Genomic DNA, 27,974 nt, shown 5'->3' on the forward strand with positions numbered 1-27,974 from the left:
AAGAGAAGGGACCTGTTTTGATTTGCCTGAGTAGAAATGACAGTGGTCTATAGAATAGATGTTGGTTAGATTAATGAGCATTTTGTATTTTGAAGCATGGATTAAAGATCAAATAGCTTGAGATCTGGGACTGTAACAAAATGGTAGAATATCTGCCTTATAGGTCCCATGAGGTCCTGTTAGGTCCTCTTAAATAAGGGCAACTCATACATAACAAGCCTGTGCACACTGTGGGGGTGGATGAGGCAGGGAGGCAGCTATGCTGGAGGAGAGAATCTTAATCTTGAAGCTCAAAGATGAAATTGCTGTAGGTTTCCCTCTCTGGCTTGTAGCATTACTGCCTGGCCATGAAGTTCTTACTGTTTTCCTGTGCTGATCAAGGAACTGTAGTAGGCATCCTTTAAGATGGATCCAATGGACACTGCCCTCTGGTGTTCCGGTCTTCGTGTAAGTCTTCCTTGGATATGACAGACCTAGCAACTAGCATACAAGCATGACAGAAGAAACAGATGTGGCTACCAAAAAGGTCTAGGCTGTTCCCTTTCATTTTCTTTCATTTTCATGACCAGCCACCATGGTTGTGAACTTTTCTGAAACCCATGTGACAGAGAACTGGTATCTCAGGCCAGCATCCAGGAAAACTGATGTCTGACAGTAGCCATGAGAGTGAGTCTGTAGCTGATAACCTACATAGTTTTCCCTCTGGAGCATCCTCTCACCTGACCCCCCCCCCCAAAAAAAAAAAAAAAAAAAGGTCACAGGGAACAATAGTGTTTATTTTGAAGAGACTTCCAGTGGAGTTACACAGAAAATCTCTGTGTCACCAAGCCTAAAATTAAATTACAGTCCCCGTTGCTCATATTTTTAAAAATTCTTTTAAATGCAGCTTATCACTACTGCTTTTCCAAAACCGTGTCTGCTTGGCTTCTGGAAAAAAAATCCCACCTCACCAAAAGCCCCCCAGTCCAGTCATTTCTTCATGTGGTTCTTGCTCAGCTGCCAAGGATAGGAAAGCCTCAAGGCTCTTTCTTAGCCCACAACCCTAGTTTTCTTTGCGGACCCCACAAAGAAATCACCTTGAAATGTCACATGACTTTGAGTGCCTTCTGTAAACTCCTGCCAAATCCATTTAGCTGCCTATATAACATTCTGCTCAAATGTCTAGTCAGAGATGTGCAGATAGACTACATACAACTTTTCCTGTTTTTCTCCTGCTGGGTTTGTTTTTACAACTTTGTTTCTGCTCTTTGGGCTGCCTTCAGAATGCATTCTTCTGCTGCCAGCTAGCTCTAACCTTTCTTATCCCTTGTTTAGTAAGATCGCATTCACAGAGATATCATCACTTGAAAATATAACTTCCTTTGAGAAGTAAAATGGAAACTAGGAATTGAATTTTAAATATGACTGCAGACCAGGTCAGGAAATGACTACCTGATGTTTTATCTACCAAAATTAAGAGAAAAAGGAATTTTTAAAAAGATACAAGGAGAAAAATCACTGAAATTGCCTTTCTCTTTTTTGTTTGGCTCTTGAGTGTCTCAGGCTAGCCTAGAACTTTACAGGAAATGGTGGCATTGAACTCCTGATCCATTGCCTTACCTATCTTAAGTGTTGGGAATGTAGGTTGCCACCCTGGTATGCTTAAGTTGCTATTCCTATAAAGGTATGTGAAGTGTTCCTTTTGATTAAGGATTTGTGAGGAAATCAGTGGTGTAATCTTTTGGATTAGTTATCTGGTGGGCTTTTTTTTTTCTTTACAGTTTTATTTGCTCTTTAGATGCTGTTACATGGAGCTTGTGAGGCACATATTATCTACCTATTAGTGATGAGGTCCATTGAGCCAGTTAGAAGACCTGGACATTTTTTCTTGATGTTTATCTTTATTTATACACATGTTTGAAGCTTTGTTCATACCCGCCCTCTTGGCATCTTGGCTTTAGGTTTTTCATCTGTTAAGCCTGTGTATTAAGGTAAACAAGCTTACCTGTTTGTGGTGGGGATTAAATGCTAGTACATTGCATGCAGCTTACCACAGCATGGCACTGTACTACACTGCCCTGGCTCTGACGACAGAGTTGCTTACTAGGATTTCTGAAACATCTCTGCTTTGGTCTCTCTCCTATCTGCTCTCTTTCCTCCTGATTCCCAGTCTTCTGTGTTGCACAAGGTGACAGTGCACAAGGTGACTGAGTTGTTTAGCTAAAACTCAGTATTCTGTCTTTGGATATTAGAATAAGGCCTGTAAAATTTTATAACATAATCTAAAAATCTCTTTAGTCTTTTCATCTAAACTTCTTTGTATTTGTAACCTATGAGAAATTAAATTTTAATTAAGAATGACTGTCAGTATGTCCTGATTCTTAGAGCAAGGATATGACAATTGTAGTTTGTAAAGCTCTTATACTTACAGACATCAGTAGAAACCAGTTCTGAGTTCAAAAGAACTTACTTAGAGAAAATAATTCTATTCCGGGCGGTGGTGGCGCTTGCCTTTAATCCCAGCACTTGGGAGGCAGAGGCAGGCGGATTTCTGAGTTCGAGGCCAGCCTGGTCTACAGAGTGAGTTCCAGGATAGCCAGGACTACACAGAGAAACCCTGTCTCGAAAAAAAAAAAAAAAAAAAAAAAAAAAAAAAAAAAAAAAAAAACACCCAAAAAAAAAAAAAAAAAATTATTCTATTCTATTCTATCAAGACCTTATCTCAAAAGTGAAAGTAGAAGCATCTTTGGTTGTTAACTAAGATACCCATAGATGTGGAGTGTGGTTTGTTTACATAGAGACCAAAAAAAATGTTTGTATCACCATTACCAGTATTACTGGTGATTTTGGACTGGGTCTTACTCAGTTGCCCTTGCTGTCCTGGCTGCAAACTATTTTTGGTGCTAAGATTAAGTAAGGTATGCCCATCACTCCTGATCAAGCAATTGGAATAGTTTGAATTGTAGAGCTGGTTATGAACCAGTTAAAAGTTATTGGATATCCGGTCTTAACTTTGGGTTTAGAATGGTCAGTTTATAGCTCTCTTCCTTGTAACTTATAAAGCAATGCCACACTGAGGTTTGCCTGTTAAAATCATCATACCTTGGAAGCTAATGTATTAACAGCTGATTCTCTTTGTTGCAGGAGGGTACTTACTTAATTGCATTGTATTCAAACATGATACCAGATTATCCAGGAACAATTTAATTTATTAAGGGAGACTGGTTCCAGACCACGTCTCTGGGAAACACTTTTTGGACCCCAGTTCTCTTGAGAACATTACAATGTAGGTTTTCTATGAGCACAGACAGCCAATGGTTTCTGTTGAGCTTATTAAAACAAAAAACAAAAAAAAAAAAAAAAAAAAAAAAAACCATAGTCCTTTTCACTAAGTTGGGTTGAGAAAAGCCATGAACATTTTGTTCGATGCAGATTTCTCTATAATTTAGTTGGGAATCACATTAAACTTGGGGGTATATTTTAGCCACAAGACAGTTGGAATCCTGACGATAACCAGTTATGACACAGGCCCAGGCTTCTGTGTGTGTGAAGAAGCAATAGAGCAAGGTAGTTGATACTCTTACTTGCTTGGGCTTTAGCCTCAGACTTCAGTGAACTAAAATTAGACTGCCTGGAAAACAAAGGCCAAGGCTATGTTGACCATGGCATCCTAGGGACAATTAATATTTTGTTTTATCTTGCTGTTTATAAAGGGTTTTACTGTGTAACCCTGGCTAGGCTAGAACCCTCTAGGTAGAGGAGGTTGTTCTTGAACTCATGTTTGCCTGCCTGGCTTTGTCTCCTTAGGGCTGGGGTTAAAGAGCCTCTAAGAGGCTAGGCTAAGCTTCCTCTAGGTCATAAGATAATGGCCAAAAGGAATCAGACAGTCTTACTTTTTGTTTGTTTTTTGTGTCTGTTCCCCACAAATGTGGTCCTGAGGTGATAGTAGATGAAGGGTCTCAGCCCCTGAGTAGTTTCCTGAGTAAACCTAGGAAGACAAAAAACAGCTTTATCTTTAAAAAGTATACCAACCATCTCATTCCATCCCATGCCCTGACGTGAAGACGGTGGGAACACACTGGCTTGTGCTTCGCTGAACGCCACAGGGAGTCAACAGTTGGGGAGGTATTTGCCTCTAGGTGCTTATCACCATTGTCTCTCTGTCTCTCTGGTAAAAGAGGAATGAATGGTCTAGTGAGAAGTTGAGAAGTGGAGGGAAGAAAGAAATCGTGTGGCTTGTTTGTTGTTTGTCAGGGGGCTACTTTTGAAGGGAAGAGAATTCCAAAGGACAACATCAAGTTGAATTTGCTCAGCATGGCTCAATGGATGTGTCACTCCGACAACCTTATCTGTGTGTGGGTTTAGTGGCTTGACCTTGGGGAAACTATTGAGGACTTTGAGCTCCCTCTAGAGGACAGCAGTCTAAAAAGAGCTCCTAAAGTTCTTTAGGGAAAGAACCTGAAGGTAGCCTTCCCTTTTAAGTAAGAAGTTACTGCTTTATGAATGCATTATCCACCCTTTCATGTGTTGGGAATCAAACAGGCCCTAAAGCCTCACAAGTGCTAAGTTTCACCCCGTCTGAGCATTCCTTTACAGTATGGAGAAATGAGTCTTTCTGAAAAAAAAATTGGGTTAGTCATGTCTAAATAGCTTTGTGGGGCCAAAGAAAAGATGGTGAAAATGGATCCTGCCTTTTAATTGGGATATAAATATATAACAAGCTTTCAGTCTTGAATGGACCTTATAAAACTAACAGAGAAACAGATAATGTGTTGTTTACCTGCTCTCATCTTGCTCCACCTCTCCAATGTCTGGAAAGAACAAATACTGGAAGATTAACCTATACCTTGATGGGTATAGGTTTGTGCCTAATTAAACATGTGAACAAGCTGACACTGACCTGCCTAAGCCTCAGAGCCTAGCTGACTACTGAGGCGTTTGTTCCAGGCAAAAGTGTTAGCAGTGGTCAGATGTTCTGAGGTGCATTGTTTTATAGCTTTTATGGTGGTTCATCCTTTTATTCTTTGTCTATTTCTCTTTGCAGAACTTGTATGGATTCAGTTGTTTTAAAATGCAGCTATAAAACAAAATGTTAATTTTATGCTAATAATTTGAATAAAACTTTGTGTGTGTGAGACACACATATATATATGTTTGTATATGGATGTGCAAATGTCCATGTTTGGGGAGACCATTGGTTGAGGACAAACATCTTCTTCATGTTCACTTTATGTGGTGCTGATGTCAAATTCAGGATTTCATACATGTTAGGCAAGCAGTCCAGCAGCTGAGTTACAGTTCTCACTTTTTTTTTTAAGTGCTAGCATTGCTTTTTTTTTTTTTAAAGTATGGGGAGACATGGATGATGAAAGCATGCCAAAAGGATCCAAAAGCCAACCCTTCATGAAGGCTTTTAATGGCTAAATGTAGAACAATTGGAATAGATTGAAATTATATTTAAATTTTAACAAAACACCTGTGAGGTCACAAGTGGGGGAAATTTTTTGTTGTTGTTTTGGATGCATAACCACTTCTTTTCAAAGAGCTTTACGCTTCCTCCAACCCCCTTGAATTTAGTTTGCACCTTCCTAAGCACAACGTGAGGGCCTAGGAATAACCTTCTGTAGTAAAAACCTTAGATGAACAGAGAATGAACTGTATCATCAGTAAATCATGGACATTTCCACTCTGACCACAAGGAGGATGTACCATAGTAATACTGTGACATAAATGGCATGCTAACGTTTGTGATTTTCCTGCCAGGAACCCACAGTTGCAGCACTACCATTAAAAAAAATGTATCTCACAGTCTCTGATTAAGGAATTTCCTGCTGTCTACTGCCCAAGGACTCTCAAGTTCATCAAGGACAAGACAATCTGAGAAACTCCTAGGTCAAGGGAAGTAACGAGACTGTAGTAGGGTAACCTGGACGAAATTTTGGAATAGAAGAGGTACAAGGAGGAAACTGAGGAACAGCACTATTAAGTTCACTTAAGAAAGAGCTGCTTCCTTATCTGTGACAAATACACAATAGCAAAGTGAGGTGTAAACAATGATGCCACTAGATGAGGTGTCTACAGGACTCTGTACCATCTGTGTGACCTTTCATAAATCTAAAGTTGGGAAAGTTTCTGGAAGAGTCTTGGTCTCTATCAGCTTTATGAAGTTTTTGTTAAATGTTTGAAAAGTGAATCACCTCTTGTCTGTATATTACTGTTTACAGTTAAGCAACAGCAGGCTGTTCTGTAGAAAAGTGAGGGAAAGCCTGTGGTACTTTGTAGTTTGTCTCCCAGGGGTTCATGTTCTGGCTGTATGGTCCCCAAGTGTAACCATATGAGAAATAGTTTATGGTATATGGAACATTGTGGTCATGTTCTTGGAAGACCCTAGGTCAGTGTAGTTTATGAATTTCAGGGTTTTTTTTTTTTTTTTTTTTTTTTTTAACAGAAAACCATGGTCCTAGGAAAAATTGGGCAGTGTTTGCAGATATATGGTCCTTTCAAGCCTTTAATTTTCCATATAAGAAGTTTCCTAATAAAACAGTAATATTTTTCTCCAGCCATTATATTCTTGTCCCTGCTAGATAGGTTGGAATATCTCTTAAGTATGTCAAAGCATATGTTCTATGAAAGATTCAATCCTGAACACAGAAACCACTGCCTATTGGTAGAGCAGAGCTGGGACCATATCCTTAGTCTTTTGTCATTCCCTAGCGGTTAGTGACTTACAAGGGCATTGTTGAGATTGGTAAGGAAAAGGAGGAAGCTTTTCAGGACAGGAGGGGCAGGAGGGACAGGGGACAGGACAGACAGGAGACAGGACAGGACAGGGGGGAGGGAGGGAGGGGAGAAAGGGAGAGAGGGAGAGTGGGAGAGCGCCTGGCAGCCTGAAGATGGGACAGGTAGCTAGCTAGTTCTCTTGTAGCTCTCAGATGATAGTGAGCATTTGAATCCATTACTTTAAACATCAGTGATGTAAAGTTATGAAAGTGAAACTTGAATGGCTGGTAATACTTGCAGAATACTATATGCCTTAGATCTACCCATGAAGGCTTTAAATCCAGAAAGCATGATAATAAGTAAGTGAAATATCAGATTAGGATTACAGAATGAATGCCTAGGATAGGATTCCAGTGTCTGGATTTTGTTACTTTCTATGACAAACTTATTTTCACATGGTAAACTTAACTCTTTTGGTTGTACAGTGCTACAAACTTTGAGAAAAACCAGTCACAGTCATTACCACAACTGGTACGCCAAGCAGTTGAGTCACTCCAGAAGCTCCAGGCCCTCTAGTGTGCATCTCATCCCTGACCTGGCAATCAACTAGTGGTCTCTTGTTTCAGCCTCTTGTGCCATTTGCAGTTAGCTTTATTCACTTAGCCCAGGGCATCTTGAGCTGTATCCTGCTATTGCTTATATCAGGATTTATTCCTTCTTACTGTGACATTTCATGTATGGGTGTCTAGGTTTTTAGCTTCTGTTTTACTTGGGTAAGTACTCAGTGAGATTGCTTAGTCAACATAAGAGTTTTCAGTATTTGTATTAGTTTTCTTGTAACTGATGAAAAAAATTTAGGGATGCTAAAAGCTTGTTTTGGCTTACAGTTTGAGGCGATACAGTCTCATGCCAGGGAAGGCAGTGGTGGCTTTTAATCCTCTGTCTACAGTCCAGAATCAGAGTCTGCATTGCCTCTCCCCTGGTTTTATTCAGCTTGAGACCACAGCCCCTGAGATGGTTGCTACCCGTGGGTCTTCCTCCTCAGGCAAACTATTCCCAAAACAGAAGACATAAGGAGGTATGTGTCCTAGGTGCTAACAGCTTTGGTCAGGTTGACACTGAAGACTGACTGTCACAGTGCTGAAGTGCCGCACACCACATGAGCATTTGCAGTGTTGTACCTTACAGTACATTAATTGATTGCTCTTTCAGCAGATTACTGCCTTTTGCTTTCTTTCTCATTTAGTTATTTGAGTAGTATATAAGAGTATTCTGGTGTTCCCATGGAAGTGATATGGTAATGGCTTTCAACTCTAATTTGTCTCTCTGTCTAAGCTCTGGTCATTTGTTGTCAGTTTTTGGATATTATCCTAACAGTATCAAATGGCTTTGTAACTTTTAGAAAACTGGTATGATAGCAGCTTTCTGATACATAGCTTTTTGGTTCTGAGATGTTCAATCACACAATAACCTCTGCTGAGTTACTAAAATAACACTAGTTCTCAGAAGTAGGATTAAGAATTATCTTCCCTTGGTGTTTTTGAAACTTAAGGTTACAATTAAAAATGCATAACAGCTGGGAACATGGCTCAGCATGAACTTGGCTTTTACTTTGTATGTTGAAGTACAGCTTGCAGGACCCTACAGCCCAGATGGCTAGGCACACTTCAGCAATTTATCCAAGTTGAGTCTTTTTCCCTTTATTTGTACTTACTTACCTGTTGGTTCTGGGGCTGAGATGGCGCCTGTGTGCTATTAAGAGTGTGCTTTGCCAGTCGTGGGCCTGGCACATGTTGGTAGGATTTGTTGAAGGAGGCAGAGGTGGGAGGATCACGAGTTTGAGGCCAGCCTGGGCTACACATTTTACAGTCAGTCCTAAGTTTAATATAAGGAGGCATCTCTACATATTTATTTGGTCTATGTGCTATATTTCTCCTTTAGCATTACTATCATCATTTGTTTGGTTTTTGAGGCAGGGTTTCTCTGTGTAGCTCTGATTGTCCTGGAACTCACTCTGTAGACCAGGCTGGCCTCAGAAACCCACCTGCCTCTGCCTCCCAAGTACTGGGATTAAAAGCGTGCGCCACCACTGCCCAGCCATATTTATTATTCTTAACAGGGTAATTGTGTGTAACTCTAGAGCTCCCTATGTAGGCCAGGCTGGCCTCAAACAAACCTTGCTTTTGCCACTCTTATTTTTGAGATGGTATTTTTCACCTAGAGCCCATCTAGATAGGCATTTGACCCATGAGCTATTTGTCTTAACTCCTTGGTAATTTTGTGAATGTGTGTCTGTGTTCTTTTTCAATTTTTAAACATTTATTAAATCCTTATGAATATATTGTTCATCTTTCTTGCAGAGGTGAAATTTAGAATATGTAATCACTCAGTACCCTTGGTTACTTTGGTAGTGGGTGCTGTGTTAAGTGCTTAGTTATTGCTCAGTCATTACTGAGGTATAAAATGGCTTGGTTCTAGGTGCTTTGTTGAGTACAGGTACTTTTTAGGGGTGTGAGGGAAGCAGCAAATTGAATACTTAGTCTGTTATCTTCATTCCATGATTTGCAGAGTCCTATGCTACTGAACCCATGGCCCCTTGGCCTTGCCTTGTATGTAGCACCACTCCCCAGCATGCTTGATATCTGGAGTTCTTGTTTCTCTGTGCATGGAAAATGAAAAATAATTCAGTTAGTGCTATGAATAGGAAATAGCTATATTTAATGCTCACTTGGTATGTTGTAGTTCCTTATATGTGTCCATTAATGTGTTTGGAGTCATTTTTATATATAATTTATTTTATTAATGTAAGTATCCAATTCTTATAAGAACTAAGGTTGTTGGACCTTGTCTGAATTTACTAGCTAACCAGCTAGTAAATTACCTTTAGTTTTTAGTACTGAGCTCCAGGAAGATGCTTATAAAGAGGGTGGTGCCATAGTTTTGAACTTGAGTCTACAAGTCCATTTCACATCTCTTGTTTATTGGGTATTTAGCACACGTTCAGCTTTCAGTTTCAGAAATCTTGCTTATCTGTACTGGCTGGTTTAAAGTCATTTTCATTTAAAATTATAAAACCAGCCAGTAACTGCATTGCCTCACAGCTCAGAGTTGAAATATGGAGAAAATGATAGGGCTGAGGGTTTGCTCCATTAACATGCAGCATTTGTCACTAATTGTTACAGTTTCTGTATGCCACAGGTGCATGTTTTCCTTTGAGTTTTAAAACAAATGTTAAAGTTTGGAATTCTTGACTATCTGTCATCTTATCTGTTTATTATGCCATACAAAGGACTTTCAGAAAAGTAGATGACAAGAACAGGCAAGGTAAAAATAGTCCACTAATGCTGCTGTCAATCACACCCACCAAAAGAAGTGATTATTTCACCTGCAAAGGGCATGTCTGGATGATAATAGTTTAAAAAGGAGCTGTTATATTCATAGAATGAATCCATTATAAACTCCTCAATTTGAATTGATGTAAGAACTGATGAAGCCTTTAAAGACTTTTCTTTTGTTGCATAATTATTTATAAATCTATGTGTTTAAATTTTGCTGAGTGTTAAGTTGATAAGTGTTTGGGGACTTGGTGTATGGGTGGGGGGGTCTCTTTTCACTAACCATATTGGAGTGTTTTAAGATTAGTAAGACAGTCTTGATTGTAAAATAACATTTTCTAAAGATTTGTTTATTTACTTATTTCATGTATGTGAGCACATTGTTGCTACCTTCGGACATACCAGAAGAGGGCATCAGATCCCATTACAGATGGTTGTGAGCCACCATGTGGTTAGCTGGGAATTGAACTTAGGACCTCTGGAAGAGCAATCAGTGCTTTTAACTACTGAGCCATCTCTCCAGCCTGTAAAATAATATTTTTATTGTCCTTAGAAAGATTCCTTTTTGTAAAAAAAGAGTATTTTGATCTTTGCTGTTTATTTATAAGAACATAATGTTCTATTCTGGGCGATATGTCACATTTAGTATAATGATTCTGATCGCGGTGTCACTGCTATTGCTTTTTATAAAATATAGAATAATTAAATCTAAAGAGTGTTTCCATGTTAATAGCTGTCATGACAATTCTCTTTTCAGCTTGTTTGTCATAATGATGTGTTTTCTAATTAACTATTTTCTTTGTACCTAAGAGTATATATATTACTGACTTTTTAAGAATACAATTTGGATTTATGACTATTTGAATTCCATCTGAAACTATTCTTACATTAAAAAGGTTCCCTCTTCTATAATATCTGTCTTAGAGTTTTGTTGTTGGTTTTGTTTGTTTTTTAGACAGCGTCTTATGTACTAAAGGCTGGTCTCAAAGTCCTGATCCTCTCGCCCCTGCCTCGCATGAATTGGGTTACTGGCCTGCACCACTACATTGGTTTCTTTTGCCCTGATTTTGAAGGCTTTGAGTTTGTATTAACAAGCCTAGCAGCAGAGGTGGGCTTTTGCCTAGCATACTTGAGTCTTCAGAGTTGGATCTGTAGTTAACACTTCCAGCAAACAAAACCAAAAATGTCAATTCCTCATACTCATTAAAAGTATGTAAATAAAGCCAGGTATGGAGACACATATGTCTAACTTCAGCACTCAAGAGGCTGAGGGTGTAGGATAGCAAGTTTGAGGCCAACTTGAACTACTCAGCTAGTCCTTGTCTTGGAAAACCAAACCAATAAACAGTATTGTTAGAAAATTAATAAAATAATTGTTGTTTGGTGGTGTTATCAAAAAATGCTTCAGGATGTCCAGGAAGGAAAATAAGTTATGAGGAGTTTAAAACTAGCCCAGGCTGCAAGAGGCCCCTTTTCCAAAGAACCCACCAACTGGGCTTTCAAGATGGTTCAGTGGGTAAAGTGAAGGGGAGAACCTGTTCTACAAACTGACCTCCACATGCACATGTTGGCCTGTTCACCCCTTTACAAGTCACACATATACATGGTTATAATAAATCTAAACATCACACAAATCTCACAAATAGGTGGTTGTTATTTTTTCATTTACAAATTAAGTAAAGTATTTATAAACTTGCCATTTATTATTACCTTCCTGATTGGGTGCATGGTTTCCAGTTGGTTTATTTGGGGGATCCTCTCCCCCAAATGGAAGTGTTTGCAGAAAGACTTTAGATCTCTTTGTTTCTGATGTGCATAGACCTAGAATATTGTTAGGAACATTCTTAGTGAGTTGAGGGTCAAAAAACTGATATCTTTTTGTTTTTGTTTCAATTATACAGCAGATATAATTTCTACAGTAGAGTTTAATCATTCTGGAGAATTACTAGCTACAGGAGATAAAGGTGGGAGAGTTGTCATCTTTCAACAAGAGCAGGAGGTAAGTACTGACAGTTCAGTGTCTACTTTTCAGTTTGATCTTGATACTGGAGGTTTTGCTGGAGAAATCCAGCTTTAACCCTGAACCCTGAGTAAATATTTGTCTGCAGATTGCTTATGATTTCTCTTAGCTCTGCGTGTGTGTGTGTGTGTGTGTGTATGCCTTTGTTGCTTTTATTTGAAAACCCATTTTAATTGTAAAAACCTTCGGTTAGAGAAGAGGGTAGGAAGTCATTGATTAATCCAAGACTTAGCCAGATTTGAAACCTTTACCCTCAGTAATAAGTTGACCTCTCAAGGCTTAGTTGCTCTGTGTAATTGAGGGTAAGGTTGACTGGAAGAAAGTCAGCCAAATTATTTTACGGTCAGTTCATACAAAAACTAGTCCTTAAAAGTTTGTGTTGTGCTTGCACCTATGTGATTGTAATTAATGCATCAACACAGTGCTGGCTTTTAAAATAATTTTTTTTGGATACTGTTCCTTTTCCTCTTAAAAATGAAAATTTTAAATACAAAGTCTATAGTTAAGTACATTTCAGTTTTGTTTTTCTTAAAATTTATGCACACTTGTAAATCTGATTGACAGGATTTTTCATAAGAATTTTATATGGACACAGTTTGTCATACTGGATATTTCCAAGATTGCTCCAGTCATTTTATGTCAAGGTGTAACCTTTAAGACAATTGGCTTTGAAACATCTGTCCCTGTCTGTCTGTAGCATACTCAGAGAATTTAATGTTGATAAATTGCAGGATTTTACAAATGTCTAAATCAAAACACAGGGTAAGGTTTTAAAGGATTGTAAAATTCCTTAAATAAGCAAAGAATCTAGTAATAATACGACTACTTTGCACTTCTATAGCGCCTTTGACCTGAGGATCTCAAAGTGCTTTAGAAACACTAATGAATTAATCCTCACAACACCCCAGTGAGGTAGGTAATTTAATTTTAAAAGAAATGATTAATAGTGTCTGAATAGAAGATGCACAAACACTAAATATGTCTCCTTTCATTTAATCTTTTGGTTGGAAGAAAGTAAAAAAAAAAAAAAATAATAAGATTGGAGCCTGACAGAGTGATCTGTGGGAAGGGAGGCTGAGTCACGGTTTTGTTTGTGGATTTGTTTTGGATCAGGGTGTCAGATATCTCTGACTGGCCTGGATCTTATTGTGTAGCCAAGGGTGGCTTTGAGCTTCTGATGCCCTTGCCTCTACTTCTGGAGTGATGGGATTATGGACCTATAGCACCATGTTGAGTTTGATGTTTACTGGGGACGGACTTTCTGCATGCTAGGCCAGCAGCGTGCCAACTGAGCCACATCCCCAGCCCTTTAGAAACTTGACCATAATTATCTTTAAAAGAAAGTGAAATTGGACTTGTTTCCTTTCTTTACAAATAAACTATTAAATTAGAAATATATAGCCAATCTCTAGAACTTGTGGCATGTCTTTTTTCATTTATTTATTTATTCATTTATTCATTTATTCATTCATTCATTCATTCATTCATTCATTTGCTTGCTTACTTATTTGGAGACAGTATGTCATATAGCCTAGGCGGGCAGTGAATTTGACAGAATTTGAATTTGAGTCTTTTGGCTCTACTTTCCAAGCCCTGGGATTATGAGTATATGCCACTACAACTGGTTAAAGAGAAAGTTCAAGAATAACTTCAATTACTGTGCTTAGTCTCGAAGGCAAAGGACATTGCATATAGGCTTTCTGGGGGGTGGAGGGCCTGGTTCTGGTTTCTTGCTGAGGTCGCTGCTATTTTAAAATGAAAGTTGTCAGCTAAAAGCTAACTTGGAAATATTCTGCATGTGGATGAAGTCATTTCCACCTTCTGTAGGTGTTAATTTGTTATTAAAGTCAAATCAGATGCAAAAAGGGCAGGAATTTAGCATAAAATGGGGCAAATGATTGCTTTTATATGAGTTTAGTAGTTATCAAAGCACTCTAGAATCTTTGAAAAAGGACCAGTGATAGTGCTTGGTAACAAAAACCTGACAAAGGAAGATGTTTAAATATTGTAAGTATGTCAGAAAATAAGCCCGAAATTCATATCAGAGAGTAGTCTTGGAATGGTGAGACACCGTGGTGGCTAGAGGTCCTTCAGCCTGATGACCTACAGCTTGATCCATAGGACTCGAGATCAGAGGAGGTGCCAGACAGCTACAGGGTCATCCGGCTTCCTTATGGGGGCTGTGGCACACCCCCACCAGAAAGAAACAAATGATGGTCTTTAGAAAAGAAAAAAAAAGTAAAGTAGTTTCTTATTTTCTGAAATTTCTCCAAAGATTTTGAAATGCTATTTTAAATAAGTATTGTTTGAGGAAGAATTAGTAGAATGGATAACTTTTTGGTAATCACGCCATGATATGAAAAGAATTCTTTTCATGTTTTATATACATTATTTTGAGAATCACTTAGTATATATAAAATATACTTTTAAGTTTTGGTTAAGTAACAGTGAAGACTTTCCCCCAAATCTGCATGTTGTTGATATTAATTGATGTGTTTCTGCTAATTAATCTTGTATACTGTAAGCTGCATCTTAGGGAGTAACTTTGGTTCTGTCAGTGATTGGTTAATGAGTGTGTGTGCAAGGTCTGAGGGAGTCAAATCTATATTGGTGAAAGTGTGTTCCTGGAAAAGGAAAAGGAGCTACGATAATCTTCCTAATTTTTAGGTTTATATTTCCCAAAAAGTTTTATAACAAGGGTATCTTGCTTATTTTAATAGAGAAATTGAGGCAGAAAAGTAAAGAGATTTTTCTGAGGTGATCATAGCCGTGGTGTGGTCAGTTAATCCTTACAGTATATCCTAAAGTAAATTACCTGTCTTCCTAATTTGGTTTTACAATTTAAAATAGCTTTTGAGAACAAAGGAAATATCAAACAAAAAGTTTTGTTTTTGATGATAACAGTATGGGTTTTAGAAGGTTTTAGGGCTGGCTTTTGGTTTGTAATGGGTTTTATGGTTTGCATGGATGTTCAGTTGAGATGAGCAGTTGCTATAACTGGTTTGCTTTTATTCTGTTGAGACATTCTTGTCTTACTGTCACTCTAGGTGACCTAGCTGTAGACCAGGCTGGCCTCAAACTCAAAAGGATCCTCCTGCCTCTGTATTCTGAGTGCTGGGATTAAAGGTGTGCACCACTATAGTTGTTGGTTTCTTTCTTTTTAACCAGTATTTTTTGTTCTTTGAGATTTTCATTCTTGTATACATATTTTAACATTTATTTCTACCTTGCACTCTAACCCCTCCCGTCTTTGTTTCCTCTCCTTCCTTCTCTTATAAGCCCACAGTCCTGTTACTGCTGCCCATATGTATACATGGGTGTGAGGCCATCCAGAGGATTCTGGGCAACCTACCACTGGCCACATCCTGAAAGAAAAATGACTCCTTCCTCCCCCAGCCTTCACCAGCTGCCAGTAGATCTTCAGTTAGGGATGGATCCTCCATCCCTACTGTCCCTTCTCCATCCATGCTGAAATGCTGACTGGCTTGATCCTTTTTAAGTCTTGTGCAGGTAACCACTTCTGCTGTGAATTTACTAGTGCTACAGCCTAATCTTGTCCAGAAAAACATTTCACAGCATCCTTCTCAACTTCTAGCTGATTCATTCTTTCCACCCTTGCTGGGATGTTTATTGAGGTGAAGGTAGGGGTGGGAAGTTAATATACTTAGAAGTTAATATACTTAGCGGGACACTCATAGTGGCTTAATTCTGTATTTTAACTGCTGCCCACTGCAAAAAGAAAGCTTCCCTGGCCTAAGTAGAGAGTGTAACTAATCTAAGGGCATAAACAAATATTTAGAAGGCAGTTTGATAGCATGAACATTTAGCAAAATAATATAGTAAGACCGCTCCTTCCACCTTCAGCTTATGACCTTCTTAGCCATGAGCCTCTGGCCAAGTTTACAGCTCCACACATGAATTACCTCCTGTGGCACAAGCCTCAAATTCAGCTACTAAGTAGTTGCACCTCTGTAAGAGCCATTCCATTGTGGTTAGGTGAGCATGTCTTTCTTGTAAGGTTGGTGTTGTAGCAGGTAAGGTCCAGTGCTGGTTAAGAACACTGATACCTCTTCTTCCCCAGCAGCCTGTGTAGCTTGTCTTTCCTCTGTGGAAGCCAGCCAGTAGGGAAGTTTCTCCATTAGTTCCAGATTCTTTTTTTTTTTTTTTTTTTTTTGGTACTACAATTGGTCTGGTGTTTTGGCAGTAGGGTCTTTCCATCTAGTTATGGTGGATAGCCAATTGCAGTAACAATAGCCTGTGTTGTTTTGGGTGCTTCTGGAGCCTCCTTGACTAATGACTTGTAGGGAGGTAACCCAGTCCACGGACTGAAAATTTCATTTCATAACCTGTATCTTCTGGGTGCAGCATCATCCAACCAGGTGTCCTTCAAACCCATTGTTTTTAAATTTGATATAACATTTTTATACCAAAATTTATTTTATACAAAAATATATTTTTACGAAGTTCTGGAAAGCTTTGCCACTTGGTGTTAAGCAATTAATTGAGTGGGGTCACTTCCCTGATTTATTACTATTTTTCTTCAGGTGCTTGTTATTGATAGGTTAATTCACCCAAAGTGTTGATCAGGTCTGAGAACTTTCTGGTGGTTTTTTTGGGTCTCAGGTATAGAATCATATCATCTGCAAATAGAAATATTTGACTTCTTCCTGTCCTGTTTGCATTCCTTTTATTTGGCTCCCTTTTTTTTTTTTTTTTTTTTTTAATGTTTATGGATGGTTTGCCTGAATGTATGCCTGTTCATCATGTGTACACCTGTTGCCTGTGAAGCCCAGAAGAGGGTGTTAGATCTCTTGGAACTGGAATTAGAGCTGGGTGTTTATTGACCGTGGGTCTTTTAGAAGAGTAGCCAGTGTTCTGACCCACTTGAGCCCCTGGTTCTCTTACTACCCTGGCTAAGAATTACATCACTGTATTGAATAGGGGTGAAGAGAGGAAACACTCTTGTCTTACTCCTGGTTTTATTGTAAATACTTTGAGGTTTTCCCCTTTTAATGTTTGTAATAAGTTTGTCTTATATATTCTTTATTTTGTTAAAGTACATTGTTTCTAGTCCAATTATCTTCAGGACTTTAACATGAAAGGATATTGAAATTTGTCAAAAGCCCTTTCTGCATCTATTTTGATGGCCATGTGATTTCTGTCCTTTAGTCCATTTGTGTAATTCATAACATTTATTGATTTATATGTCGAACCATCCCTCTCTGCATCTCTGGAATGAAGCCAACTTGATCTGTTTGTATTCTTGGATTCAGGTGGCAAGAGTTTTAGGTTTGGGTTTTTTTTTTTTTTTTTTTTTTTTTTTTTTTGTTGTTGTTGTTGTTGTTGTTCTTTTTTAGGATTGTTCATCAAGGTAGTTGGTCTGGGATATATTGTTCTTATATCTCTGGTGTTGGTGTTAAGGTAATGCTAATAAAAAGACTTTGGTAATATGTCTTCCTTTTCTATTTTATGGAATGCTTTTGGAAAAGCATTGGTGTTCTTTGGGTTTTCGAGACAGGGTTTCTCTGTGTAGCCCTGGCTGTCCTGGAACTCACTCTGTAGACCAGCCTGGCCTGGAACTCAGAAATCCGCCTGCCTCTGCCTCCCAAGTGCTGGGATTAAAGGCGTGCGCCACCACCACCTGGCATTGGTGTTCTTTGAAGGTCTAGTAACACTCTCCAGTGAATCCATGTAGCTCTGCACTTATTTTGGTTGGGAGACTTTTTTTTTTTTTTAATCATCTTAACAAGAAAGGGTATCACTATGTATCCTGGCCATCTTTACCTACTGAAAGGGATGTGCCACGTGACCATGGCAGCTAGTGTAAAGGAAAATAATTTAATTGGGGCTGGTTTACAGTTGCAGGGGTTTAGTTCATTATCTTCATGGTGAGAAGCATGTCAGCATGCACACAGATGGTGCTGAGAGTTCTGTATCTGGAAGGGCAGGCAGCCAGAAGAGACTGATGCACACTTCTTCCAACAAAGTCACACCCACTCCAACATTGGCCTATGGGCGCCATTTTTACTCAAACTATCAAGTGTGTTTTTGGGTGTATATATTTGTACACAGGACATGTGCTGCACTGTGGAGTAGGTTCTTTTCCTTTCATCCTGGTGATTTAGGAAGTTGAACTTTGATTGTCAGGCTTAGAGGCAACTTGCTGCTGAGCTGTCTTTCAGTCCCCAGTTGAGAGATGTTTGTTTTGAGACATGATTTCTCTCTGTCTAGCCCCAACTCTCCTGGAACTCACTCTGTAGACCAGGCTAGCCTGGAACTCAGGGATCCACTTTTTTCTATCTTGAGTGCTAGGATTAAAGGCATGTGCAACTGCACCCAGATAGTTGAGATTTTTAGTTACTGCTTAAATATCACTGCCCTATGATAGATGTGTTCAAATTGTTTCTCATCTTGATTTGGTAGATGAGTTGTCTAGAAATTCATACATTTCCTTTTTAAGGTAAGACTTAAAAGTTTTCTGAATTTTATTGGTATACACTGTAATGCATTTGTTTTCATTTCTAATTTTATTAATTTGGATCTTCTCTTTTAGTTAGCTTGGCCAAATGTTTGCCTGTCTTGTTTTTCTTTTCATAGACCCAGCTCTTTGGCTGATTGTATTGTTGTTTTGTTTCTGTTTCATTAGTTTATTCTCTGATCTTTGCCATCTTTCCACTTGCTGAATTGTTGTTTTCCAGAGTTCTAAGGTGCATGGATCATTGAGAGAGTTCTCTAACTTGTTAATACAGGAGTTAAAAACGTTTCTCCTAAAACAAGGCTTTGGATACCTTAATGTTTTCATTTTTGCCTGACCCCAGAAATGGTTTTCTTTTCTTCTTTAGTTCTTTTTTTACTCATCCTTTGGTGCTGTTTAATCTCCATGAAGTTGTGTATGCTTAACCGTTGTCACTGTTAACTTTGTGTCTCCACTATGATCAAATAAAATGCAATGAATTATTTGTCTTCCTGTGTTTAAGACTTGCATGCTGGGCACTACGACGCCATGCTGGGCGTCGTAGTGCCCACCTTTAATCCCAGCACCCAGGAGGCAGGTGTAGCAGGTAGATCTCTCTCATTGTCCACTTGATGGGTTGTCCCCTTAGTGTGAAGTGGCCTTTACCCCCCGCCCCCTTCTTAAGTGATCAGAACACTTTTTTTCTGTTCTTTCACCCTAAATTAATCTTTGGTTGTGAGTTACATTTCTTGGGGGTCAACAAATTGATGGCACCTGTTTTTTTGATTTAGTTGTAATCAGTGACTTTTGAATGGAGAATTGATCATTGATATTTAGAGTAGTTATTAAAAATATGTATTGGCTTCTTCTGTTTTGTTGCTTTTTGTAGTGTTCGATGTTTTGTTTTCTTTGTCTCGTTTAAACTATTACTCTAGTGTGATTTCTTCCTGTGACCTTGTAGATGAGTTTGCTTTTCTCTTCCTTAGATATTTTCTGTAAAGCTGACTTCCTGGTCATACATTGCTTTTTATTTAGTCTTTTATTGTTTTTGTTTTGAGACAGTTGTAGACCAGGCTGGCCTCAATCCGCCTGCCCCTGCCTCCGCTTCTGGAGTCTTGGGATGAAAGGTGTGTGCCACCACTGCCTGGCTTATTTAGTCCATTTTAATCATGGAAAATTTTTTGTTCTACCATTATAAGAGATTGCTTTGCTAGATGTAGTAGTCGTGGTTGGCATTCATAATTTTTCTGAGTTGAGACCTGGCTTTGCAAGTTTCAGTTTTGCAGTAAATGGACTTGCCTCCATATGTGAGTTAGTTTTCATTCTTGTTGTTTTGAGATTACTTTCTTTGTTTTGTGTATTTGCTGTTTAAATTATGTTTTGATGGGGTGGTTCCTTTCTGGTTGTCTGTGTCTGGTATGCCTCCTGTATCTTGATTATCATCTATCTCTTACTAACTGGCCATGTGGCTATTCACAGTTAAATTTATTAAAGAAGAGATAAGCCCACGATAGTCACAGTGGTGAAATAAAGAACAAATAACATAAGACAGCTAGGTTTCCCAGGCCTCCACCTGGGATTCTACTACACCCGCCATTCTAATGGGATACAATCTTAGAAGTACTGACATATGTAAGGTGTAAAAATGAATTGGACTTGGGCTTTTCAGTAGTGCAGTTCATGAAAATAACCAATAGACCCATTCTAATAGCTGAAAAGTGAGTGAATGAACAAAGAAGTGAGCTGTTAACCCCATTCATTCTGGTGCACACCTGTATTCCAGCACGGGACAGGCTGGTGTGGGAGAATCAAAGGTTTGAGGCAATCCTGGTTTATAAAGCAAAACTATGGAGTGAATGAATGAGTTGAGTGAATGAATTTCCCTTTGGTTCTAGTATTTTAGGTGTTCAGTTTGTGCCCAGTGGTTAACCTGTGGCAGGTAGAAAACAGCTTTTGACACTATTGACCTAGAATTATAGTGTGCTTTATATCTATAATGTGTTTTTGAGATAGGCCCCGGTCTTCCGGTGGATCTGCACAATAGGTCAGAATCCAAGCTTGCCTCGTCACATGTGTGGTTTTTTTTGTGTCTCCTTGTCCCTGTGCAGTGTAGCGTTGCCTTACATACTCAGCTTTACTGGAAATGTGTGGTTTGGGTTTTGTACTGTTTTGGGTGAATAGAAGTATGTCTTAGGGCTTCTCTTTGGAAGCTGTTTCTGTGTTGCTAGCTATGCATTCTGCTAAGTCCTTTCTGTTCCAAGTGCTGTTCCTCGGGCAGAAATTGAAGGCTTGCTGTATTCCATACACTAATACAGGTGTTGAGGATAAGCCACTTGTAAATTTGTTAGGCAGAATTTCCCACATAGAACACATGGTGAAGAAAATAGATTTTTGTGGTGATCAAAAACTAAGAAAGTAGGGATGTTAAAAGGCCAAGCAAGAAAACTCAAGCACAGAACCTGTTAGAATGCATCAGAATTCTCTGTGGTGGAGGAGAGCTATTTTACTTCATTTTTTTGTTTTAAGTAAATCCCAGAAAGTCACCTTCTGATGTTGATGGGTGTTGGAGGTAAGACACACATCTTTTTCTTCATACTTTTCACTGCCGTGGTCCATTAGAGAGCAGAGCAGCCATGGTTGCATAGGTTCTTCTGTGGAGGAAAAGCCCAGGGCTGGCTGCAAGCTCACCTCTGCAGTCCGAGGTCTTTTTTGTGCTAGGCCATCTATTATTCTATTACTTTGTCTTGGGAGTGAGTTTCTCTTCTGTAGTATAGTGACTTGTGGCCTTAAAATAACAAAAACTTTAAAACCTTAAGATAACAATTTTCTCATGAAAATATTTTTCCTTGAGGGGAAAGGGTGTTTCTTGTGTTTATAGCTGCCAGACTTCTTTTTGCCTGTTCGTTTTCGGTTTTTGTAATGGATTGAAATTAGGTGTGAACCTTGTGTCAGTGTCAGATTCTTGAGGAATCTTTACAATGGTATTTGACTCTTTCTGAAAATTTTGTCTATGAAGTTTATGGTTTTCATGAAATAATTCAGTGTGTAGCTTCTTATTCTGTACACTGGGTACTTGAAGTGTATACTTTTGACATATGGGATTCTGTTCCCATGTACTATATGCCATTGTTTAACTATATTAGAAAAACTAAAACAGTATTCACATTAATAACGCAATTGTACTTTTATTTATTATTTCATATGAGGCTGTTTGGGTAAATTTAGGTGTAAGATTGACAGCATGTGATATTTAAGTATACAGAAAAAACAAATACATTACAGAATTTGGCATATGAGTGTGGCAACCAACACACCCCAAGGTTGGATCTGTTCTTGGTACATTTTCAAGACTTCACAGTTTTGACCAGCCCATTCACTAATAATTGATGAATGACTCAACAGTCCTGACCGCACTGTTAGAAGAAACAAACCAAAAGCATGTGTTTCCAAGATAATTTAACAGGTTTCTTCTGATGTCAATGGGAAGATGGATATTTTGTTAGCTATAAACATTTCACTTAACTTGGTTTTCATTAAAGTGATTGCTTATCTATATAGTTGTATTTTCATTTAATCTACTTTTTCAAAGATTCTAGTAAGTTTTTAAAATTTTTTTTTATGAAAGTGTTTCTAATTGTGTTAGGTCACAAGATGAAATTGTGTAATTATAATTTTTACTTTTGCTAGGTCAACTGTGTTAACTGAAGTACTTCACAAGTAGTGTTTATATCAAGTCCCTTCAATTGAACAAGTATATCTCAGCAGACTGGCACTAAGTGAACCAAAAGCATCAGTGTGTAAAGTTCCTGTGATCAGAAAGAGCTCAGGAGAATAAGTCATGAAGCAGAGGTTCAAGCAGGCATTGCCAGGGTTCTGTTATATACTTAATTGGCAGCAGCAAAGTTATCCGTAGCAGGGGTGACACAGGTTGTTTGGGTTTATGAGAGCATCTTTCTTAAGGGCTTTTCAGTACTGAAATATAGAAAGGAGGCTACAGAAAGGACAAGAAGACCAAACATCACATTAGATAATAGAACAGACAAAATTGTGTTTCAGCCAGCTGTTTCTGAGCAGTGTCTTCCTAATTTCATATTTTAAATGGTATTTATTACTGTGGGTGTTCAGTTTTCTTCTTTAACAGTATGACCATGCTATTTAATATACAAGTTAATCAAATCAGTCTGTTTTTGGTCTGCTGTTTCCCTTTTAAATGAAGCTCACTTAAGTGTTTCCTTCTTACTCTTTATAAAGCTTTCTTTCTCCTTTAAGGAAGGCCTTTAAATACAGTAAACAGTACAATGGCATATATGATAGAGTTGCCTAGTTGGGGTATCTACAATTGTCAGAGTCTGTTGGAGTTGATTATGGTTTGATATATTTCTCAACATAGTCCAAATATTTTTTCTGTTGTAGAACAAAATCCAGTCTCATAGCAGAGGAGAATACAATGTTTACAGCACCTTCCAGAGCCATGAGCCAGAATTTGACTACTTGAAAAGCTTAGAAATAGAAGAGAAGATCAACAAAATTAGGTGGTTACCCCAGAAAAATGCTGCCCAGTTTTTATTGTCCACCAACGGTAAGTGTGCATCTTTAGTTTTCAGCATCATATGGCCACATGTCCTGTAGAGGATACAGGCCCTTCCCTGTACAGAATGTAAAGTCTACTACTTTTCCTTCTTTTATTGTTAACTTGCAAATTTCAGACTTATAGGTACTAATTTTTATCTAGGCTGGTTTTATTGGATGGTCCTGAATACTGAGTTGAATATTCCTTACCAGCAGACACAGGCAGCAGTGTCTGTTACAGCACTGTTGTGAATGTGTATTAACATGGTAACTTGGCAGGTAGAGCCAGTGCTCAAAAATTGTTTATTTCTTTTCCAAACTCTACAGAAGATGATTTCTGCGCCAGGATGATTTCTAGGAGAGTACCCTTCTTCCTTGACTTTTGCTGGCTTATCTCTCCCTTTCTTCTCTGTAAGCCACATGGGTGGAGGAAGGTTCTTCTCATTAGCTGTACTTGTAAGGGAAGGTGTTAGAGAGGGTTAGAGCTGTGTGAGACGTTGGTTGGCCAATTTTTGAAATTCTGCATGACAAATTAAGAGTTGAATGTGAATATGTGTATTAATGTATGTATAAAATGTGACTTGGCTTATCACCAGTCAGGACCTTGAGATTGAAGAGATGGGAGTGATAGATACTTAGAGATCTGGGTGTAATGGTCTATTAAAACTTTTAGGCTAATAGATATTAGCAGAAATCTCACATTTTCTCATCTAACTATTAATAGAAGCAAACCTTAGCACTTACATCTTTCTATTTGCAGAGTGTGTAGACTCATGACTACTTAGGGTAACGCAGTGGGATATTTAGAGTCCCCTTTCTGCACTTTTGTACCCTGTGGTTTACTGTATTGAATTTATGGAAATCCAGTGCATAAAATGTGCCACTCCTGATCGTGCCTCCTTAGCGACCCATTTCTCAATTAAGTTTCTTTACTCTCTGCTGTCTTCTTTTTACATAAGTGATATTTTCTTTGTGTTTATGAGGCAAGGGAGGCAATGAGACAGTCTTGAATTGTAGCTCAGGCTAGCTTTGAAGTCTTAGTATCCTACTTCTGCCTCCCAAATATGAGCATGCCCAGTGTATCCCATCTCTTCCCAAAAGAAAGTAACACAACCAGGCTGGAACATGTCGTTGCATCCTTGGTAGAAGCACCAGATGATAGCTTCTAGTCTTGCTTCCATTTTGATTTATGTGGTAAGCTGAGGTACTTCAAGTAGCACTTAGACATTTTTTGTATCAACTAATACATGATAATACAATTTTTTTTTTTTTAACTTTTAGAAACAAATGTCCCTGGAAAGTGTGTTGTACATTGTAGAGTTTGTGGCTTGGAATGCTTGTATTCACAGTCAAGGGCCTTATACACTGCAAGCTAGAAAAGTACTCTGCTGGGCAGTGGTGGCGCACACCTTTAATCCCAGCATTTAGGAGGAGGCAGAGGCAGGTGGATTTCTGAGTTCGAGGCCAGCCTGGTCTACAGAGTAAGTTCCAGGACAGCCAGGGCTATACAGAGAAACCCTGTCTCCAAAAAAAAAAAAAAGAAAAGAAAAGAAAAGTACTCTACTGCTGACCTCTGTCTCCAGAGGTGGGTCTTCTCCTCTAACCCCTCCACCGCCTCCTCTTTTTTGAGCCAGGGACTCACCAAGTAGCCCAGGCTTACCTGGAACTTTCAAAGCTCTGCTTCCCTCTGTTTCCTGAGTATCGAGATTAAAGACATGCAACATTATACCCAGCTACCTACCTACTTTCCCTCCTTCCCTTCCTCCCTCCCTTCTTCCTCCCTTCTATTCATTCTCCTTTCTTCCCTCCTTTCCTCCTTCCCTGTTTCTCTTTTCTCCCTCCTTCCTCTCTCTCCCCCGGCCCCTGCCCACATAGATTCATAGTTTCCTGTGCTAGTCTTGAACTATTTCCTGACCCAAGCAAATTTGAATTTGAATTTGGGATCTTTCTGCCTTAGCTTTCCCAGGTTGGAATGACAAGCTTTTGCCACAAGGCCTACTTGGTGGCAGTTCATTTCCTATTTTTACTTTTTCTAAAGGAGAAAGTTCAAGTACAGGCTTTCAAGAGTTCAACTAGAAACAGTAGTGAATGATACAGCCCAGTGCATGCTCAACCCCTGCTTCCCTTCTTCTCATTGCAGACAATTAATTGTCATCATTTGTGTATGTGCAAATGCAGCTTCCATAGACACTGTTTTGCTCTTCTAGCGAAAGTGTCACTAAATTTGGTTTTGGGATTGAGGTCCTAGGAGTGTGTCGCCATGCCGGACTCTGATGAACCTTACTTGAGGCACTAAGCACTTAGAGGCTATTTGGGGGTGAGGCTACTAGGAGTCTTGTGGCTGGGCCAGGAGCTCTGTGTTCTGTATCTGTACACAGTGGGCAGGCTCTCAAAACACACTGGGTCTCTACATTTGGAAATACTGAATAGTGTTACAAGTTATTTAAGAGCCTTGTCCTAGTCACTGTTCTGTTGCTGTGAAGAAACATCAAGACCAAGCCAATTCTTATAAAAAGAAAACATCTAATTGGGGCTGCCTAACAGTTTTAGAGGTAGGGTTGGGGTTTGTTGTTGTTGTTGTTGTTGTTTTGTTTGGCTTTAGAGGGCTTTTTTGTTGTTTTTGTTTTTCTCTGTAAATATAAGAAACCAAACTTAATTTCATCCTATCTGAAAGTTCAGTATGTTACAGTTCCCTATCTTGACCATTTATAAAGTTGATGAATTTCAATAGGCTGAAGATAGTGGAGGGGGAGGGGCAGATTTGTCATCTTCATCTTCAGAAGTGAATTTTTAAGTGATGTTTATGTCTTTTGAAGTTAAGAAAAAGTATGTATATGGCTTATGTTTGTGCATCTATTATTCAGTCATCTGTCTGTAAGCCTAGTAGTACATAGGAAACAGAACTTTGTTGCAGGAGAATCACAAACAAGATCTAGATGAGAGCTTTGGGATAGACTGTAAGTTACTGAAGCCAGAAGTTTTTGTTTACATTTCATCTTATATCAAGTGTTGTAAGTAGGCAGTAGAAATGGCTGCACTGGTGTCTTCCTGTAGCAATTGTCTTGTACCACTTTTGAAATGGCTTCCAGGCTATTTTAAAACTATGGTATTTAATTTTGCTTATGTAAGATTATTCAAAATGTCTTAGTTTTGTATAAAACTATCATTAGAAGTAAAACTACATAAAATCATACATGAGTTTATCATAAATAATTATGTAAACAATACAAGGACAGATTTTATTTCCAAAGAATCAAGTGAGTAGGTGTGCAAAGTGTGCAGTGGAGAAGCCTGGCAACACTAGCTACCAACTACCAATTATGCTGACAGAATCCATAGCCTTGTATGATGAGCTTGGAGGTTACCTCACCATTCTGTTCTTCTAAAAACCCAATGAAGGACATTCATTGAAGGGCTACAGCCCTACTGCTCACAGCTGCCCAGATAAAGACAAAGTATTCAAGCCTGAGAGGCAGATTTAAAGACTAAGGAGGCTTGATGGCAAAATGCTGTGGTGTTTGGATCGTGGGACAGAAAAAGGGTGTTAGTGGGAAACATATTCAAATCTCAGGAACACCTTAGTTTCACTAGTGTTACACATAGTTTTGACAAGCATTGCCATTGTTGCATAAGATATTGACATTAGAGACTGGGTAAAATGTATATGAGAATACATCTATATTTGAAACTAAAGTCTGAACATAATTCCAAGGTGATATGTGTGTGTATATATGTACTATTGCCTTGAATTAGAGTGATGTTGTCTTGAAGGAGTTGAGGGTTTGCTTTTAGTCACTGTTTTCAGGCCCCTGTTTTGTATTTAGGGAGTCCCTGATCCAAGAGGAGAAAAGGCAGATTCAAAATAATCAAGCTGTGCTATCAAGGAGACTGGTCTTCCATAAGATATGCTGGGATAAGGTCTGAAGAGCTAGGCCTTGCCACGTGATTGAGCTCAGTAATAGACAGTGCTGAGTCCATTGCTTATTTTCTACCTTAATATTAAATACCGGGCAAGTTTGTGAACATAGATACTTGTTTATACCCTTGAAACAGTTCTAAGTATTTTTGAGAGTTAGAGACCTTACTTACACTTTATAAAATAGCGTATGGCTTCTTTTTGTTATTGTTAAGAATAGCTTGTGCTGGGAGTCAGGGCCCACTCTTTTAATTCAAGCACCTGAGGTACATACAAGTTCTAGAAAAGTCTGGTTTACAGAGTGGAATCACACACACAAACACACACACACACACACACACACACACACACACACACACAGAGAGAGAGAGAGAGAGAGAGAGAGAGAGAGAGAGAGAGAGAGAGAGAGAGAGAGTTAGTTAGTTAGTTAGTGAGTTAGTTTAATCTAAGCACTTGGGAGACAGACAGAGATAGGGAGATTTTCTTTGAGTTTGAAGCCTGTGGTCTATGTAGAAAGTTTAGACCAGCTAAGGCTACTCATTGAAACTTTGTCTCAAAAAGAGTTGGGAGGTCGGGGGGGGGGGGGGGGGGGGAGCTTGGTGGTATAAAAGTTTCTTTAGGTGAAGTATTTGATGGCATACTTAAAATGACTTTTCTATCAGAATTATTTTTTTTTCCATGCTGTTTTTGAAGGCTTTCTTAATTCTTTCCCCCAGATAAAACAATAAAATTATGGAAAATCAGTGAAAGAGACAAAAGACCAGAAGGCTATAACTTGAAAGAGGAAGATGGAAGATATAGAGATCCTACTACAGTCACTACACTACGGGTAAGTAATAATAGGACTCTCAGTCTCAGAGCAGTGGGCAGAGGCAGGTGTATCTCTAAGTTTCAGGCCAGCCTAGTCTTCATAGTGTGTTTTCCAGGACAGACAGAGATGTAAAAAGACCCTGCCTTCAAAGAAGGGGTCGGGGGAAGCCT

General features: G+C 38.8%; 1 protein-coding gene across 1 annotated transcript in view; it reads left to right on the forward strand.

Moving 5' to 3' along the window:
• The window catches only part of Ppp2r2a (protein phosphatase 2 regulatory subunit Balpha), a 58,030-nt gene that overhangs the window by 20,984 nt on the left and 9,072 nt on the right, over positions 1-27,974 (forward strand). The window contains exons 3-5 of the mRNA XM_034497971.2: positions 11,936-12,033; positions 22,922-23,087; positions 27,710-27,822. Of these exons, the coding sequence (XP_034353862.1) occupies positions 11,936-12,033; positions 22,922-23,087; positions 27,710-27,822 (377 nt within the window). The remainder of the gene's footprint in view (positions 1-11,935; positions 12,034-22,921; positions 23,088-27,709; positions 27,823-27,974) is intronic.

Source organism: Arvicanthis niloticus, chromosome 3 (assembly GCF_011762505.2).
Source record: "Arvicanthis niloticus isolate mArvNil1 chromosome 3, mArvNil1.pat.X, whole genome shotgun sequence".
NCBI lineage: Eukaryota > Metazoa > Chordata > Mammalia > Rodentia > Muridae > Arvicanthis > Arvicanthis niloticus.